A 19,100-nucleotide genomic window follows, 5' to 3' on the forward strand; every position below is an offset into this window, starting at 1 on the left:
TGATCATTTGCTGCTTCAGTCCACGCTGTCACCACATCTACCTGTCACCAGTGTCACACTGCCAGGACCACCGCCACGCTCACCTTTACACCGTGAGTATACTGCATTGCTGTGTATGTAATCATAGGAAAGTAAGGTTAGGTACACGCGTGTGCCGTATTTATATGTACACACATATGGTTGCTTATATAACAAAACTGCCTAACTATAATATATAACTTTTTAACAATAATGCGCTTGTTATGTACTAATAAGTACTGAAAATTCCATATTTTATTCTGTTTTGTCATATTTGCAACCATTTACATTGCAGGGTTTTACTGTCACAGCATGTTTACTTTAAATATTTCATTTGCTGCACAAATGTTTAAATCTACTTAGTTTGCAACAGATCGAGACTTTAGAGTTTATCCAAAACTACTATAATAAAATATTTGTATGGGTGCACTGTAGGAAGAAAATGTAAATGTTTCTCAGACCGACAGTTCTACTGAATCAAACGAGGATGTGTATACTTTTTTTTCTTAAATAAGTGATTTTCACGATAAATGCAAAGGCATCCGCAACTTAATGTCGAATTAAGTCGCCATCATTGCGTTAATAATTTGAGATATATTTTTGAAGTGGAGGTCAAATTCTCTAGTTTCGTCGTAGACTGTGTGAATACAAAAGGTTCATTTAATTATGAAATATTGAGCTTATCATAAGAGCACATGCAGTATTTATAATATTATACTTAAACTGAAGGAAACTACAGATAGCATTGTAAGGTTTGGCAGTAGCAGTAAAAAAAACGGTCATAATAAATGAGTTATAAAATTGTTCTCGGCTTTAATCGAAACTCTTAATCCTGGAAAATGTGTCAGTGCATTGTGACTTGTGTATGCATATTCATTTACAACACTGGCACTCCCACACTTTATGGGCCTTGCTTTTAATGACACATGGAGGATTTCAGTGTGGAAATGATTTATCACACCCGCATGTGTGTGGCACTCGTGTCTGTCTGTCTGTGTGTAAGAGTGAGCGAGAAAATGTTCACTTCTCTCAGCTGATCCTTGTAATCGGAGGAGAAAACAGAAGCGAAAATCCACTTGTTTCCACGGAAACAAAACTATGGAAATCTTACCTAACAAAATGCATTTAAATACGATACGGAAAACTTTCAAAGTATGCTATATACTACTATATGTGTGCAAATAGGATACAGTAAACGGACTATATTTAGAAAAAATTAAATACAAGTAGACTTTACACTAATGTTATTATGCAGCACTTTTATGCGTCTTTAAATCACAGGTGTCGAACTCCAGGCCTCGAGGGCCGGTGTCCTGCAGGTTTTAGATATATCCTTGATCCAACACAGCTGATTTAAATTACTTCTCCAGAACCCTGGTGATGAACTAATCCTTTGATTCAGGTGTGTTGGCCCAGGGTGAGATCTAAAAGCTGCAACAACTGGCCCTTGAGGCCTGGAGTTCCCCACCCCTGCTAAATGTATATTTATTGTTGACTGAATATGCAATATATTACCAAATTGTTGCCCTGATCTTAATAAAAAATTGCTATAGGTTACACCTGTCCTCACTACTAGTTTAGGTCTTTAGTATTGGAATAAAAAAATAGTAGCTAAACCCCAATTTATCACCAAGCCATTCTGTTCATTCGAACATCAAAAACATATTTTAATACTACATCTTTAGTCCAGTTACTATTGTTATTCATTTTACTGACCTATGATGTGAGTGACTTTAAAAGGTTTAATATGAGTCATCCCATGTGGTGCCATTGGTAAACTCCCTAAATTTGACTCTAGGATGTGGGGGCGAGATGAAGTGGATTGCCGACATCTTTGATGACGATGTGCTGATGTCACAACCTCTACAATCTGAAAAGAGTTTGCATAAAAGCCGATTTGGTTAAAGCTTTATGAGGCGAGGACACTTATACCTCAGCAGCCCAGTGTTTAAAGCCTCATGTCCGGATAACATTTGAAGTTTTTCCTTTGTTATTTTTCTGGCCTTCGATGCCCTTTTTTATCCTCTCTGTGGGTTATTTTTTCTCTTAAGCCTTTTCTTTAATGTTTTACTGGAAAAAACATTTAAGCTGGAAAGCTGGAAGCAACTGAACCGACTTGTTTAAACATCACTACAAGTTTTGCTGGTGGATGTTTTATTTCAGACGTTTGTCTCCCTGCAGACTGCCATCATGGTCTTTTTGCCTTTAACATGTGCTGTGGTCATCATCAGCTGTGTTTATGGAGGACCTCCATTACCTCCTTTGCCAACGAAAGGTGAGCTTGCAGCAGCTACACTACACACACTGCATACTGTAAGAGGCAGTAGTATTCATCACAGAGAGAATGCATTGTGATCATTACAGTATTACAGCGGGGTGATCTTGCTTTTTAGACAGATATCTTATTACAACCGACTCCATGATCATCACCCACTCTACATATGTTTACATGTAGATGCTGGGGCGCGATCTTTCAAGCCCTACAGGTACAGCCGTTACCAAAATTATTAGAACGAGAAAACACAAAGAAGGCTGTCAAAAAGTTCTTTAAAACTAAAAATTATAGCTATATATTTGGCAAATTATTAGGTACGGCATCTTCATCAAAAAATTATAATGTGCTTTTTCGTAAAAGTGTAAAGAAAAAAAAATCTGATAATTATTTTCTAACATTAAAAAGTAGAATTTGGATCTCAGAGCTTGATCATACTGGTTGCTTAACCATTGCAGAAACATCAAAAGTGTTACTGTAATGGTTAAGCAAGATCAACCTTTCACCGGGTGGAGGTCTAATGTTGAGCACTGTAGGTGGTGTGTTGGAGGGACTGAAAGAGGTTTTTGATAATACTGACTTAATGCTCATGTGACAGTGTGACTGCCTTGTGAGAATCACACTTTATGAGTTGCACTGCTAGATTTTTTTGCACGTGTCGTTTCTAATCACTACATGGCCCTAATATGTACTTGCAGATGGCTGCTACCTGGTCGATCCAGAGGTGGCGACATTCAGAGTGGAGGGTGAAGCAGTAATCCTCTCTTTCCCGATATTCAGCCATGTTCTTGAAAAACGCAACATTGCCCCCCCAACCGCTGAGTACTCCATCACCAAGGACAATGAGATGGAGGGCACAAACTATCAGGGACGTGTTCAGCAGCAGGATAACCAGCTGTGGCTCCTCCCAGCTGTGGCTTCAGACTCAGGGAAATACACCTGCACATACAGGTAGTTAACCAGAGTCAAGAGAAATGATCTCTCCAAGTAACAAGACCGTTCTTTCCACAGGCGATGCTGGTAAAACTAGCAAAAGCTGATAAGTAATCTGATAGGAACAAATGACAACATTGTTTAGTTTTTATGTCCAACACTTAAACATGCAATGATTACCTAAAATAAAAGTATTATTTTTCACATTTCAATTTTTACAATTTTTTTTTAAACTACTTGCTGTTTTGTTAGAAATTAGATGGAAAACCGCCCCCCCTCCAATTTACAGACAGGGTGGCTACAAAGCAACATATCAGAAACTAGCAGAAAGTATGTTTCTTTTTATACTTTCCTCTCCGGATTGAAACTTTCAAACTGGAGAAAACTTGGTCACTTGTAACACTTTTGTTTCCAGAAATGAGACCTACTGCGTAACTGGAAGTATCAAGCTGCACGTGTACGAGCCCACTTTAGTAGACATGAAAAAGCTGACGCATAAAGTGACAGCCGCAGTGGGAGAGACGCTGACATTAGAGTGTCCATCTCTGCGTAACTTCAACAAGACGGACAGCATGATAGAGTGGTACAAGGTGAGTGAACGAACCTGTCGGCGCTTGGCAAGGAACTTTCTGCCTGATGCGGTTGACAGGGATATTTTTTTACACTCTTTTGAGGTAATTGGCTAAGGCTGGTAGTGATGAGTCATTTAACCACATGCTGCCTTCTTGCAGGACTCCAACACCACTGCTTCTCCAGCAGGCAGAGCAGGGTCCTTCCAACAGCACAGAGGCAAACTGATGATTCCAGCTGTGAAGCGAACCCATGCAGGCATCTACACCTGCAAGCTCAGGGTGCGCATTAACAACCAGCAGTACAAAGTCAGCAGAGTGTATCTTCTCCATGTGCAAGGTTTGTGATCTGCAAAGTCATGCATGTGCTGAGAAATGTGGGTTAAATAAGAGTTTTTATCTATTACATGGCTATTACTGCATTTATAGTTTTAGATTATTAAGTATAATACAACTGTCAGGCTAGAGGACAGATCACACTTACGCTTCTTTTTAAGTAAACATGCAGAGCAAATGAGAAAAAAAATCTTTAAAAAAATTCATTAAATTAATACTTAAATAAGCAAATCACTTTAATTTTATGACAATGTGCAACAGTCAAGTACTTTACATAAAGATCATCAATTTACTTCTTTACAACTAGAGCGTTGTGGTGCACTGCCCTCTACTGGCCCACTAGGGAAATAGCATGGGCCGCACAGATAACTCCATCAAACACATTAATGATTATTACTGTGCCAAATAGTCCACTGTTGTTATTATTTAAGGAGCCGTTTGTTTGGATGTGTCTTCCAGGCCCTGATCCTGAGATCACAACCAAATCCACTGTGCCTAACATCTCTGTGACCTCTGACCTTGGGTTAATCAGCACCAGCACTGTCAACAGTGAGTTTTTTAATAGATAGATAGATGTTTTATTTTTTTTTATTTGATTAATTCAAATTCCCCAGAGGGACTGTTCATGAAGAAATGCCTTGTTTATGTTTTAGCTCCAATAGTTCAGCCACCTGTGATTGTTTCACCACTAAATGGAACCGTTTTTGAAAGTCCACATGGTGAGTGATAAAACTCTTTAGTCCTAAAATAAATAATAACAATACAACCTCATTCTTAAATAAACATACAACCAAACAGACTGTAAATATATATTAAATGTCTCATCTAGATTTGCCTCTGACTTTCTTTAGGTTCAGGACTGAAACTGTTCTGTCAGGTGCTCACCGAATGTCAAACAGCAGATTCTACTGAGGTCACGTGGTTGGTAAATAGCCAGACAGTGGAGTCATCGTACCTTGACAAGCGTGCTCTGCAGGGGGGAAGAAGGTAATTTTTGATTTTGTCTGCACTGGTTCTAAAATTACACGTAAACCTTATCTAACTTAAATGTAAGTTTATTACGAGTTCAACTGATGCTACTTTGGAATGATAATAGCTTCTTCGATTTTGACTGCAGGTTAGAGAATAAATGGATGGAACCATTATGAGAAAAATTGCAAAAGAAAATACAAATGAAAGGCCAGCAGACAAACATGTGTATGTGCATGCTAAAGATAAGCCCTGTAGCCGGAAACACGGGTCATCGTGCTCTTCCAAACCCACTTTGCGATCGTGCCTATTTCCAACATAACCTTTTGCGCTCCTACAGGGTCTGGTCTATAAAAAACTGTGATGGTGTCTTGCCTCTCAGACAAGTTAAATAACACATTTCTGAGAGGTTGTTATGGATATTTGATCCACCAGTATTGAAATAATCTACTACCAGGTGTTGCTAACAGCTCTGACTCTAATGATTACTCTTTATGTGAAATCATTAGAGACACGCCTCGTTCACAGCATTAAAAACAGACGGCTGCTTGTCTCGATGTTTCCAGGGTTACCAGGGTGTCCAAAGGCTGCCAGATTGAGTTGAGGCTAATTGTCGAACCAATAACAGAAGAAGACGAGAAGTCAGAGTTAAAATGTGTCACTCAGAACAAAGGAGGAAGACGAGAAGTTGTTGCACAGCTTCGACTAGAAGGTGAGCTGTTCTTCACATTAGGCTGCGAACTCTCGCAAAATTGACGACACACACAGTATTAAGTTATATTTTTTGTCTTTGGTTTGTTGAGATCACCTCAACAAACCAAAGACAGGACAACTAAACCTTGATATGTAAAGACACTAATCTACCTTTGCCTCTCTGTCTACAGACTCCACCTTTACATGGGTGGTTGTGGCTGCAGGGGCTGTGATCTCATTCCTCACAGTGGTCTCTGTGTTTCTCTACGTCCTCTTCAAACCTAGAAGGAAAAAGAACAGGGATTACTTTCTGGCTCGGCAGAGCAGCACCTTCTAGCTCTGGCGCTGTGCACGCTTCCTCATCAGAGACCTCCTTTTAAACTTTACCTTTTACATCAGATTATTTTTTATGCATTACTTCCGTGTGATATCCAGGAGCAGCACCACGTCTTTCTTAGGGTTGTCCATAAAATTCACTGCTAAAGGCTGCTAATCAGCGAATGAATAACTTTATGTTTGTTATTGATGTTATAGTTTTCTGGGGGGATTCACTGGAATGAATTAAACAAATACCTCTCTGACACTCAAAGGTGAACAATGTTTTTTGTAAGGTTAGAAGCATGTAAAAGATGAGCCGTTGTGTTACCTAGTTCTTTTACACCGATTCAAGACATGAAATCCAATTTAAGACAACACGCCAGATGTTTGAGATACACACTGACATCACTGATGTTTTTACACATTTGGATAATGATATATCAAGACGATGAGTGGAATTTTAACTATTTCCCACCAAAACTGTAATAATGTGTTTATTCCAATTCAGTTGGCTTCAATTTCCTTTTGCGCTCAGTGTCAAGCATCAGGTCCCAGATTTCAGGTCCATCAAAAACATCCATCCATCCATCCATCCATCTTCATCCGCTTTATCCGGGGCCGGGTCGCGGGGGCAGCAGCCTAAGCAAAGAGGCCCAGACCTCCCTCTCTCCAGCCACCTCCTCCAGCTTATCCGGGGGAATACCAAGGCGTTCCCAGGCCAGCCGAGAGATATAATCTCTCCAGCGTGTCCTGGGTCTGCCCCGGGGCCTCCTCCCGGTGGGACATGCCTGGAACACCTCACCCAGGAGGCGCCCAGGGGGCATCCTTGTCAGATGCCCGAACCACCTCAGCTGGCTCCTTTCGATGTGGAGCAGCAGCTGCTCTACTCTGAGCCCCTCCCGGATGGCCGAACTTCTCACCCTATCTCTAAGGGAGAGGCCAGCCACCCTTCGGAGGAAGCTCATTTCTGCCGCTTGTATCCGCGATCTCGTTCTTTCGGTCACTACCCACAGCTCGTGGCCATAGGTGAGGGTAGGGACGTAGATCGACCGGTAAATTGAGAGCTTCGCTTTTACACTCAGCTCCCTCTTCACCACGACGGACCGGTGCAGCGTCCGCATTACTGCAGCTGCAGCCCCAATCAGTCTGTCGATCTCCGGCTCCCTTCTCCCATCACTCGCGAACAAGACCCCGAGATACTTGAACTCCTCCACTTGGGGCAGGAACTCATCCCCGACCCGGAGTGGGCACTCCACCCTTTTACGGCTGTGAACCATGGCCTCAGATTTGGAGGTGCTGATCCTCATTCCCGCTGCTTCACACTCGGCTGCGAACCGTTCCAGTGCGAGCTGGAGGCCCTCACCCGATGAAGCCAACAGAACCACATCATCTGCAAAAATCAGAGATGAGATTCTGAGGCCACCAAAGCGAAAGCCCTCCGCCACTTGGCTGCGCCTAGAAATCCTGTCCATAAAAATTATGAACAGAACCGGAGACAAAGGGCAGCCCTGGCCGAGCCCATCACCCACCGGGAACGAGTCCGACTTATTGCCGGCAATGCGAACCAAGCTCTTGCAACGGTTGTATAGGGATCGAATGGCCCGTAGCAATGGGCCAGACACCCCATATTCCCGCAACACCTCCCACAGGACACCCCGAGGGACACGGTCGAATGCCTTCTCCAAGTCCACAAAACACATGTAGACTGGTTGGGCAAACTCCCATGCACCCTCAAGTATCCTGGAGAGGATAAAGAGCTGATCCAATGTTCCGCGACCAGGACGAAAACCGCATTGTTCCTCCTGTATCCGAGGTTCGACTAACGGACGAACTCTCCTTTCCAGCACCCTGGCATAGACTTTCCCAGGGAGGCTGAGGAGTGTGATCCCCCTGTAGTTGGAACACACCCTCCGGTCCCCTTTCTTAAAGATGGGGACCACCACCCCGGTCTGCCAGTCCACAGGTACTGGCCCTGATCTCCACGCAACATTGCAGAGGCGTGTCAACCAGGACAGCCCTACAACGTCCAGAGCCTTCAGGAACTCGGGGCGGACCTCATCAACACCAGGGGCTCTGCCACCAAGGAGTTGTTTAACTGCCTCAGTGACCTCGCCCCCGGAAATTGGCGGGTCATTCCCCTCATCCCCAGACTCTGCTTCCTCCTCGGAAGACGTGTCAGTGGGATTAAGGAGGTCCTCGAAGTATTCCTTCCACCGCCCGACAATTTTCTCAGTCGACGTCAGCAGCGCTCCGCCAGCACTATACACAGTGCAGGTAGAGCACCGCTTTCCCCTCCTGAGACGTCTGACGGTTTGCCAGAATCTCTTCGAGGCAGTCCGAAAGTCTTTTTCCATGGCCTCTCCGGACTCCTCCCACACCCGAGTTTTTGCTTCCGCCACTGCCCGAGCCGCATTTCGCTTGGCCTGTCGATACCTGTCGGCTGCCTCCGGAGTCCCACAGGGAACAAACCCTCTCGTCCACCGGGAAAAATCCCAATGTACCGGCAGCAAGCCGAGGGTATATTAGGATACCCATCCCAGCCCGCCACCTCTCAACCTCACGCACTAACTCAGGCTCCTTCCCCACCAGAGAGGTGACATTCCATGTCCCTATTGCCAGTCTTGGCAGCCGGGGGTCAGTCCGCCAGGGCCTCCGCTCCTGGCCGCCACCCGGCACACAATGCACCCGACCCCTGTGGCGCCTCCTGCGGGTGGTGGGCCTGCGGGAGGATGGGCCCATGTCTCCTCTTCGGGCTGTGCCCGGCCGGGCCCCATGGACTAAGGCCCGGCCGCCAGACGCTCGCCCTCGGGCACCCTCCCCGGGCCTGGCTCCAGGGCGGGGCCCCGGTAACCCTATCCCGGGCAGGGTAAACTGTTCCCTCGGTGTCCTTTTCATAAGGGTCTTATGAATCGCTCTTTGTCTGGTCCCTCACCCAGGGCCAATTTGCCATGGGAGACCCTACCAGGGGGCAAAAGCCCCCAGACAACATAGCCCCTGGGATCCCTGTGACACACAAACCCCTCCACCACGATAAGGTAGCGATTCAAATTAATTTTGGTTTCACTTTTCTCAGGACTAAACTTATTTCTTAAATGCTGAAGTGCTGTTTCTGTCCAGTTATCCTCTTTGTGTAATACTTGGAACATCATCAAAGTTGGCACAGGTGAAAACATTGCAGTAGCAAACTGCTTTTTTACCACTGTTACTGGTGTGTTTATACTGTGTATGTGTTAAAAAGTGCAATAAATGTTCTCAGGGAAGCATCGTGTTCTGTTGAAGAGCTTAATTTGCAAACTTTCATATCTACACATTTAAATGGAAAAACTGACTTGACCTATGTCAAGTACGTTACACATTTTTGTTTATCATCTCCATCCACTGCCATGCCTCAAAATGCCTGTGTATACCTTTTGAAGGGGTGAAACAGAAACGCGCACCATTTCAACGAGATTTTAAGATGCAAGATTTGCAAGTGCCATCCATCCATCCATCTTCTTCTTATCCAGGGCCAGCAGAGAAGCTCAGACCTCCCTCTCCCCAGCCACCTCCTCCAGCTTGTCCAGGGGAACACCGCGGCGTTCCCAGACAAGCCGAGAGATTTAATTTCTCCAGCATGTCCCAGGTCTGCCCCGAGGCCTCCTCTCGGTGGGACATGTCCGCAACGACTCACTCAGGAGACGCCCAGGAGGCATCCTTGTCAGATGCCTGAACCACCTTAACTGGCTCCTTTCGATGTGAAGGAGCAGCTCTCTACTCTCTCTCTCTTCACCGCAACAGACCGATACAGAGTCTGCATCGCTGCAGCCACAGCACCAATCCCTCTGTCGATCTCCTGTTCCCTTCTCCCGTCACTCGTGAACAGAGATGGGCAGTAACGCGTTATCCGATTACTTTTTCAAGTAACGAGTAAAGTAAGGGATTACTATTGCAAAAAGAGTAATTAGATTACTGTTACTTTCCCATAAACACGCTGCGTTACTGTGTTACTAAAACCGTGATTTTTTGAGAAGGGTCTGGCTGCAGCCACTGGGGAGGGTCATATTGGGACCTCCACAGTAGCCGGAAACACGTGACCTCCACAGTAGCCGGAAACACGTGACCGCCACAGTAATTGGAAACACGTGACCTCCACACTAACCGGAAACACGTGACCTCCACACTAACTGGAAACACGTGACCTCCACACTAACCGGAAACACGTGACCGCCACAGTGGCCGGAAACACGTGACCTCCACAGCAGGCAGAAAGACATTCCTGCATGGATCATCAACTGTGGAAACCTTGTGGCGTGTCTAGAAATTTTTTGTTGGGGGGGCCAGGTAGGGGCACAGATTTGGAGAAGGGTGGCAGATGCAATTGGCAGATAATGTTAAAAAAAAATTCTACCAACCGTTCACCATAATTCAATAACCCTGTAAACCTAATAACCGAATGCGCTTTTAACTCTTATTAGAATGAGATTTTAACCACTACGGTGTTACAGGGCAAAAACATTTTTGAATATTAAAATACGAACATTTTTAACATACAATTGGCAAATTAGCCAATGCCAATGTAAAACTTCATCTGCCTATTAAAAGATAATCTTCCTACAAACTGGTGTTTGATTTTGAAACAGGAAAAAAGTGGGGAAACAACTGAAAAGACTAACATTTGAATAAAACCTGAAAGCAAGTAAATACTTTCTATGCTGCCTTATGGTAAACTTTGGTAATATTGATCAAGAACAACACTGGCTGATGATGAAATACAGTCAGCTGGCATGGTGACACTTCCAGTATTAACCTGCAGGGCTGGACTGGGACAGAAAATCGAGCATTTTGACTACAGACCGACCCACCAGGTATTAAAGCCATGAAGCCTTTGACTGAAAACAAACCCTGTTGTGACAGTGATGTACAGTCTTGTTGGTATATGTATGATTTCTATACATTTTACGTCAGATAAAAACTTTGTTCGCATGATTCAGATAATTATTTAATAAAAGCGAGACATTTTAAATGAGAATAAGAAAGAAAAGTATTTCTTTGTGCCCCCCTCTCCCTGTTAATGCCCTAACAGCCCCCCTGGCAAAACTTTGCTAGACCCGCCCCTGCACAGTTACCAGCTGTCAGCTACTTAGAAAAGGATCCTGGGGTTATTTGTGTCTCAGAAACAGCTCATAACTTCCCTTCAACTCATTCATGTCACCTAAAAGGTAAACCTATTTCTCCATCACCTGTTCAGCTCTGATGATTCAGTAAGGACATCTCCTGGTTTCATCTTCATGTTTCCCTCTCACCACATATCCAAACCGACATCATGACCAGCAGCTTTACAGCTGTGGCTCCAGCAAACATCAGCTGATACTAGAAATTAATATTAAATCAATTCTAACAACAGCTGATCAAGCTTGAATGTGCTGCTGTTGTTTAGCGCGACATCTGCTGGTTTCCTCTTTCTGGCGCAAAGTGGGCATAAATAAACAAGAGAGAAAAGCCGATCAGCTGATCATTGATCAGTTTCATGATTGAAGTAGGAACAGGAGAGGCAGGGGAGAGAATGAGAGAAGAAGAGGCAGCTGTGCAGCGTAAAGACAGAATAACTCCAGTTTTGTGTCTTTTTTTCATTATAGCTAACGGGACAAACTGCGTCTCTTCTCAGCTCAACACAAAACGTGTAATATTTTCTCTGAATGAGGGACCATTGCATTTTTTAAGGAGCCGTTGGCAACTCTACTAACTAACCTTATGAATAAAATAAAGTTCACTATCAGTAACATCATAGCACCCACCCAGCTGTATAGAAACTCCGTCATGCTAGCTCACGCAGTATGAGTTATTGTAACTGACTGTAAAAGGTCAGCAACATGAAAATAAACTGCACCTAAACTTGGTTCATATCTGACCCAGATAGACTGCAGGTCATAACTTCTTACCTGAAGTTCAGTTCACCTGACACTCGGACCGGCGGCTGCCTCGGGTCTCTGCTCCTCCTGCCTCCCCTTCCCTCATCCACCTGCTGGCCTCTGTGGAAGCTCCGCCATAGCCACCACCAAACAACTTAGTTTTTTTTACACATCGGCCAGCATCTGGCCAATCCACCACCTCTCATTGTTCATGCTGTTACAAAAAAAATAAATAAATAAGTCATCAGCCCACCGGGCAAATGCCCGGTATGCCCGATGGCCAGTCCAGCTATGTTAACCTGTTAATCTTTCGCTGAAAAATTGTTTTCTGCTGCACCGTCTTTTGTGCTTGGCTCTCCTACCTTTGCTAACATGATGCTCATAGTGCAGAAGCCGATGCTGCATTCACTTACACTCGGATATCTGAACTTCACTGTGAAAACATAATCATACATTTAGCTTCGGGGTGGCACCGGGGTTGGCCTGTGCCCCCCCAGGTCACCCCCCTGGACACGCCACTGGATTGTAAAGGTTGGGACAGAGTCTTTCATGTCTAAATTTGCCGTTAATAATTATATAATTCTAGGAATCATCTAGTTTGCTTACACTTTGTTAGCGTTACAACAACGGTCAGACCCCCGCGGTATCTAAACTTTAGTAAGGAATGTGTGCACTTTTGACACCTCTGATTAGCATTTAGCGGTCAGTTTCAAACGTATTTGATTTTTGCTTGTTATGAACAAATTCACTTCACTACTTTTCACAATCTGTAACATCAATGCACATTGTTCCATTTACTGCATATTGCACTTTGTTCATGTCTCTCATTCCACCTGCAAAAACATTGTAAAGGTCGTCACAGAGTTTTATATATGTATAAATACTAATATTCTCTATTCCATTCTGTTCTGCTTTTTTATTGCCCAGATTTTAGTTTGCCTTTGTTAAATTGTCTGTTATATGTCAATCTATACGTATGTCACAAATAAGTGTCTTGTAAATTATGTTTTTGTAAAGAATTTTCTCCCAAATCTCTTACATGCTAACTGTAACGTGTTATTTCTGCTAAAACCTGAACCTAAATGTGTATATGGTGTTTATCTGTTTTTCTATCTGTTTTAGATGCAAATATCAATTTGGAGTTCTGCCTCCAAGCCAGAATTGCAGGAATGCACCACGTGTTGGCTGTTTCACTGCCCTCTGTGCCCCACTCTCAGCCCTACTGTCAGGGCAAAGATTGAGCAGCATATAAATGGACACATTAAAAATGCTTTGCCTTCAAAGGTATGTTGGTATTAAATATACCTCATAGTTAAAGTTATAAATATGCACTTCTTTTCAGCACCTCTGCAGTCTCTTTGTTGACTTAAATGTTGCTTTTCACACTGTGCAGTTCAGTGTATTCATCAGCAAGAGAAAAAAGTGTTTTCATTAAATATTTTTTCCTGTTCACCACATTTCCTGACAGCTCTTGTGATCCACACCATTTTGCTTTCATTATTGAGGATGGCTTGGATATTTTTGTTAATATGTACAATCTGATTGTTAGATAAACTGATTGCATTCTATATAACTACATTTAAATTAGATGTTGTTGTTGTTTTTTTTCTTTTTTTCTCTCTTACAGACAAAATGATATGCCGGTGCACTTTCACTGCCCGGTCTGCAACATGACAGTCATACAGCGTGGGGATATGGCAAGTCAATTATTGTCATGTCAGCATTCAGGCTGCTCCCCACTGAACTCTCCGTGGAGCCCCATCTCCCTCTCGATGTCTTGTCTCCGGCATCTAACCATTTTCTGAATCTTGGGTAGAACATTCATGTGCTCTACCCTCTGTGCTAAATGAAACTGTGGCTTGTGGAAAGTCCATGAAAATGAAACGCCCTCACTGTGGTCTTAGTCTTCTTACAAAAAAACTTCAAGGCTCACATGATGTGAAGGCATTCAAACAGGTCAATAGATGTTTGCCTGGCCTGTCATCTGCAGTGTTTTTGTGTAGAGGGACTTCTTCCTCTTTGTTTTTCAGTTTGCAGAGGACATGGAGCTCTTTTTAAAAGCATGTGCTGATGAGCAGGGACTACGGGTCAATGCGATGTTTGACATTTAATGGACAGATGAAGGTAATGGCTGTTTGTTTGTGTTTTTTATGTGTTGTTTGCTTTTCAGTGTACAGAATTCCAGTTAAACTTATTATAAAATGTTGTTCACTTGTTTCCATACTTGTAGTAAAGAATTTAAGTGTAAATGTAACAGCATTGTTTATACTTGTAACTTCAGAGTAAAAAGCTTATTGTTGATATTAACATTAATGTATTATCCTGTAATCAATATTTTTTTTATACATTTTGCGCATTAACCCTCTGATCTCTATCCTGGCCATTTGGGGCCACTTCACTTCTTTTTTTGGGGGGAGTTTTTTTTTACTATAATAATAATGGATTGGATTTATATAGCGCTTTTCAAGGCACACAAAGCGCTTTACAATGCCACTATTCATTCACTCTCACACACTGGTGGAGGCAAGCTACAGTTTTAGTCACAGCTGCCCAGGGGCAGACTGACAGAAGGGAGGCTAACACCAGTGGTAGGGTAAAGTGTCTTGCCCAAGGACACAACAACCAGGGATCGAACCAGCGACCTTCCGGTTACAGATGCGCTTCCCAACCCCCTGAGCCATGGTTGCACTACTACACTGCAGTGGACCAAAAGAATGACACAGGTTTGATCTTAAGGATCTAATAGTTGTGTGTGTTTGTGCATGACATTGCAAACATGTATTTGCAAGATAGACTGGAATAAATTATGATGCATCAAATATTGCACAGGCTGCAGTGAATTGTTGTTGATACAGGTTATTGAGCTTTGAGTTTCCCAATCAAACTTAGCTTTGACACACAACATTTCATAACAAGATACCATAGCTGGGGCGGCAGCATCTCTGCTGGGGACAGGAAGAGACTGAACAGGGTGATCCAAAGGGCCAGCTCTGTTCTAGGATGCCCTCTGGACCCAGTGGAGGTGGTGAGTGACAGGAGAACGGCGGCTAAGCTGTCATCCCTGATGGACAACATCTCCCACCCCATGCAGCAGACTGTGACAGCACTGAGCAGCTCCTTCAGTGGGAGACTGCGGCACCCACGGTGTGGGACGGAGAGATTTCGCAGGTCTTTCCTCCCCACTGCTGTCAGACTCCATAATAAAGACTTTAACTGATCAAGCACACACATCCATACATATGCAATAACACTAAGTGCAATAATCCTTTCTGTCATCGTTGTATTTTTACTCAGTTGTATATAGTATTTGTATTTGTATTCTATTTTTATCTTATTGTATATTTATTTTATTTTATTCTACTGTATATAGTATTCTATTCTGTACAGTTGTGTACTGTATTTATTCTTATTGTATTCTAATTTTTGCCTCATAACTTTTGCACTGTCCACTTCCTGCTGTGACAAAACAAATTTCCCACGTGTGGGACTAATAAAGGTTATCTTATCTTATCTTATCTTATCTTAAAACTGTAGAATTAATGATAACTGGTGCTGGAAATGCTAGCACTTGATGCAGTGTTTTGATTCTGCTGCCACTCGTAGCTACAATGCAATGCGCGAAAGTCACGTGGTCTGTCGATCTCTATAGGCCAACCACTCAGCCCACACAACCTCCCAGCAGGACCAGCAGGTGGCACCTGTGCTCTGTGGCAGGGGCAGACCTCTGTCACCCACAGTCTGTGTCCTCCTAACAAACACTGTGTACAGGTGAAGCCCAAAACCCCACCATGCCCCCACCACCACTCTCCCCCGTGACTATAGTATCATATGTCTATAAATTTGTTATTATAAGTACATCTCTGCATAACATTGCATCCATATTAACATTAACGAAAACAAAAGAAAAACGAAAGAAATATAGATTCAATTAAAACAAAGAATAACTTTATTAACATTTTTATTTTAGTCTGTAACAGAAAATATTTCATGTGCTTATAGTAGTACTGCAACTCTCTAAACTACTACAACACTTAAAGTAAATCAATTTGCCTGAAATTAAAAAAAAAACTCATTTAAACTATAAACATCTTTTGACCGACTTGAACCGATTTTGATTCTGAAAAATAAAATTAGATTTAAATCGATCAGCAACATTAACTACTCAGTAGTCTCCCACCATAGTCACAGTGACGCCAAGCGCTGCAAATGCTTGGTCATATTTTCATCACTGGATTTAAATCTTACTGGTATTAATGGTAGAGACCAGCAGGGGCGGATCTACGGTGGTGGCATAGGGCAGTATGTGCCACCCTGGTCGATGCTTTGAGGAGGTCCAGCTACAGTTAACATTGGATATGTCATGATCCTGGGCCATGTTGGCCCAGTATTCTTAGTTCTCATGTGTCTTTGTATTCAGTTCCCTGTTTAGGCCATGTTTCCTGAGTTGCCCTGTTGTGTTGTTCCCTGAGTGCTTTCCCTTTGTGACTCTCACCCCCTGTGTGCCCCTCTGTGTATTCATGAGCCCTCGTCCCCTTTCGTGTTTATTCCGTGTCTCCCCTGCCCGTTATGTTGGTGTTCTACTCGTGCTCTCTCTCCTCCTGTCTGAACCTCTGTACTTCCTGTTTCACCTCTCCCGTCAGTGTTGTGTTCACTCCTGCCATGTCTCGTGATTATTATCAGTGTCACCTGTGTTCCCCATGTGCTCCCACTCCGCTTGTTAACCCTTGGTGTATTTATGTCTGCGTCTCCCTCAGTTCTGTGTCGCGTTCTCCCTCATGCTGCGTGGATTTCCCTGCCTTTTGAGTTCATCCCTTGAGTCCGTGAGTTTTTGCGATTGGGTCCTCATCCTGCCTGCCACGCAGCGAGCCATGACAGGATATGAATGATAAAACTGAATATATTGCATAACGTTACCTCTGGTAATCCCCGGCTGGTAAAAACCTCTGGAGAATCACCAGCCTGCTGCTCCAACATCAATGCTTTGCTCCTCCAACCTTTCCCAGCCCTCTGGTGCCCCCTGCTGCATATGAATGGTACCAGTCAAACCCTGGCTGCATTAGCAGCAGGTGTGTGTGCATTTGCATGTTTACAGGTTGAGTGTGTGTTGAGATGTTCTCCACACATTTCAGAGCTCCCAACACTTTTATTAGAAAACGACAGCATGCTGCCAGCATTTCTCCTGCTTTGGAAGCCATGAGAAGTTTGGGTGTGGGTCTGACCCTTTCACTCCTTTGATTTTTTCCTCCTCCGTTTTTTGCCTTTTCGTCACGTATGTCTTTGTACGGAGCTGCCGTGCTCTCCGTCGTTTCGTACATAACTCTTTTTGGGGCAAAAAAAATTGCAGGTATGGATTAAGGTATGGTGTTCATCTGAACAATAGACTGGACTGGACTCATAACTCAGACGCCCTCTACAGGAAAGGGCAGAGCAGGCTGTACCTGCTGCGGAGACTCAGGTCGTTTGGAGTGGAGGGCCCACTCCTGAAGACCTTCTATGACTCTGTTGTGGCTTCTGCTATCTTTTATGGTGTGGTCTGCTGGGGCGGCAGCATCTCTGCTGGGGACAGGAAGAGACTGAACAGGGTGATCCGAAGGGCCAGCTCTGTTCTAGGATGCCCTCTGGACCCAGTGGAGGTGGTGAGTGACAGGAGAACGGCGGCTAAGCTGTCATCCCTGATGGACAACATCTCCCACCCCATGCAGCAGACTGTGACAGCACTGAGCAGCTCCTTCAGTGGGAGACTGCGGCACCCACGGTGTGGGACGGAGAGATTTCGCAGGTCTTTCCTCCCCACTGCTGTCAGACTCCATAATAAAGACTTTAACTGATCAAGCACACACATCCATACATATGCAATAATACTAAGTGCAATAATCCTTTCTGTCATCGTTGTATTTTTACTCAGTTGTATATAGTATTTGTATTTGTATTCTATTTTTATCTTATTGTATATTTATTTTATTTTATTCTACTGTATATAGTATTTTATTTTATTCTATTCTGTACAGTTGTGTACTGTATTTATTCTTATTGTATTCTAATTTTTACCTCATAACTTTTGCACTGTCCACTTCCTGCTGTGACAAAACAAATTTCCCACGTGTGGGACTAATAAAGGTTATCTTATCTTATCTTAGCCAAAATATTAACTCTCAAAAAAAAAATTCAAAGCTTCAGCTGCAGCACACACAGCAACAAACACTGTTAGTAAACGTGTCCTGGAGTTTATGCAGGTGCAGAAAGTGCTGCTGCTTTAAGTCATCCGAACAGCTTCCAGATCCCTGGAAAACACCTGCACATGCGAGGTATGGATCGGGTAGACTCGATTTGTACGTGTCGCTACCAATGACTGTATAAAAGTCTTTTAAACAGTCATTGCTGTGTCCCTGAATTGGGACACAGCTATAGTGAGACAGGGCCGAATTTTTTTGGACAGGAAGTGATGTCATCACAGGCTTACCCAGACAAATAAAGTTACTTTTAAGTAAAACTAAGGGAAACGAGCCAGTTCTTCTAGACTTTAAAAATCACAATTGTCAAGATGTATTAAACACAAAAAACAGTCTCAAATAATTGCCTATAGGGCAGCACAGCCTTAGACAACAGTAGGACTGCAGGCAGTTACAGCACACAGTTTTGCCTCGTGCTAGTCTTCAGACATGCTTGCATGTGATAGGAGAAACAAATATTTACAAAGAGTTCCATTTATTAAACTTAAAACTTATTAAAACTTCACACATCGGATTGGGTGCTTTTGATTGTGGTCCCCTTGGACCCCAAAACATTTGGATTTTTAAAGCACTAATCAAAGTAGAAATGGAAAGCAATAATGTGACATCATTGGGAACAAACTGACTGACAATACTTCAGCGGTCTGTGCTCACCCCAGTTGCCAAGATGAAGGTTAAAATAATAAGTAAAGCAGTTTTTTTCTCCAACGCTGGCAGAGTCAGGCAGTGACTGACTGCAGCCATACCACCCTGAGCATGCCCGATCTCGCAAGCTAAGCAGGGTTGGGCTTGGTTAGTAGTTGAATGAGAGACCACCTGGGAATACCAGGCGCTGTGGCTCAGGTGGTAGAGCCGATCACCTACTAATTGGAAG

The 19,100-nt window shown here is 43.5% G+C and overlaps 1 protein-coding gene across 1 annotated transcript; it reads left to right on the forward strand.

The window, feature by feature from the left end:
* LOC146690249 (interleukin-1 receptor type 2-like) lies at nucleotides 1-6,373 on the forward strand. The gene is made up of 10 exons (XM_085435219.1): nucleotides 1-92; nucleotides 2,200-2,293; nucleotides 2,989-3,241; nucleotides 3,639-3,813; nucleotides 3,955-4,132; nucleotides 4,588-4,677; nucleotides 4,782-4,847; nucleotides 4,980-5,115; nucleotides 5,664-5,809; nucleotides 5,982-6,373. The coding sequence occupies exons 2-10, from the start codon at nucleotides 2,209-2,211 to the stop codon at nucleotides 6,125-6,127; spliced, it is 1,275 nt and encodes a 424-aa protein (XP_085291345.1). The 5' UTR covers nucleotides 1-92; nucleotides 2,200-2,208; the 3' UTR covers nucleotides 6,128-6,373.
* The last annotated feature ends 12,727 nt before the right edge of the window (nucleotides 6,374-19,100 follow it).

This window comes from Copadichromis virginalis, linkage group LG16 (assembly GCF_057382275.1).
Source record: "Copadichromis virginalis isolate Kocher_CV1m ecotype Utaka linkage group LG16, C_Virginalis_male_GT1.1, whole genome shotgun sequence".
Lineage (NCBI taxonomy): Eukaryota > Metazoa > Chordata > Actinopteri > Cichliformes > Cichlidae > Copadichromis > Copadichromis virginalis.

Coding starts and splice junctions, on each gene's coding strand:
- LOC146690249 (XM_085435219.1), top strand. CDS start 2,209: ATGGTCTTTTTGCCTTTAACATGTGCTGTGGTCATCATCAGCTGTGTT. Junction 3,242..3,638: donor AAATACACCTGCACATACAG/GTAGTTAACCAG, acceptor TTTTGTTTCCAG/AAATGAGACCTACTGCGTAA. Junction 4,678..4,781: donor CAGCACCAGCACTGTCAACA/GTGAGTTTTTTA, acceptor TTTATGTTTTAG/CTCCAATAGTTCAGCCACCT.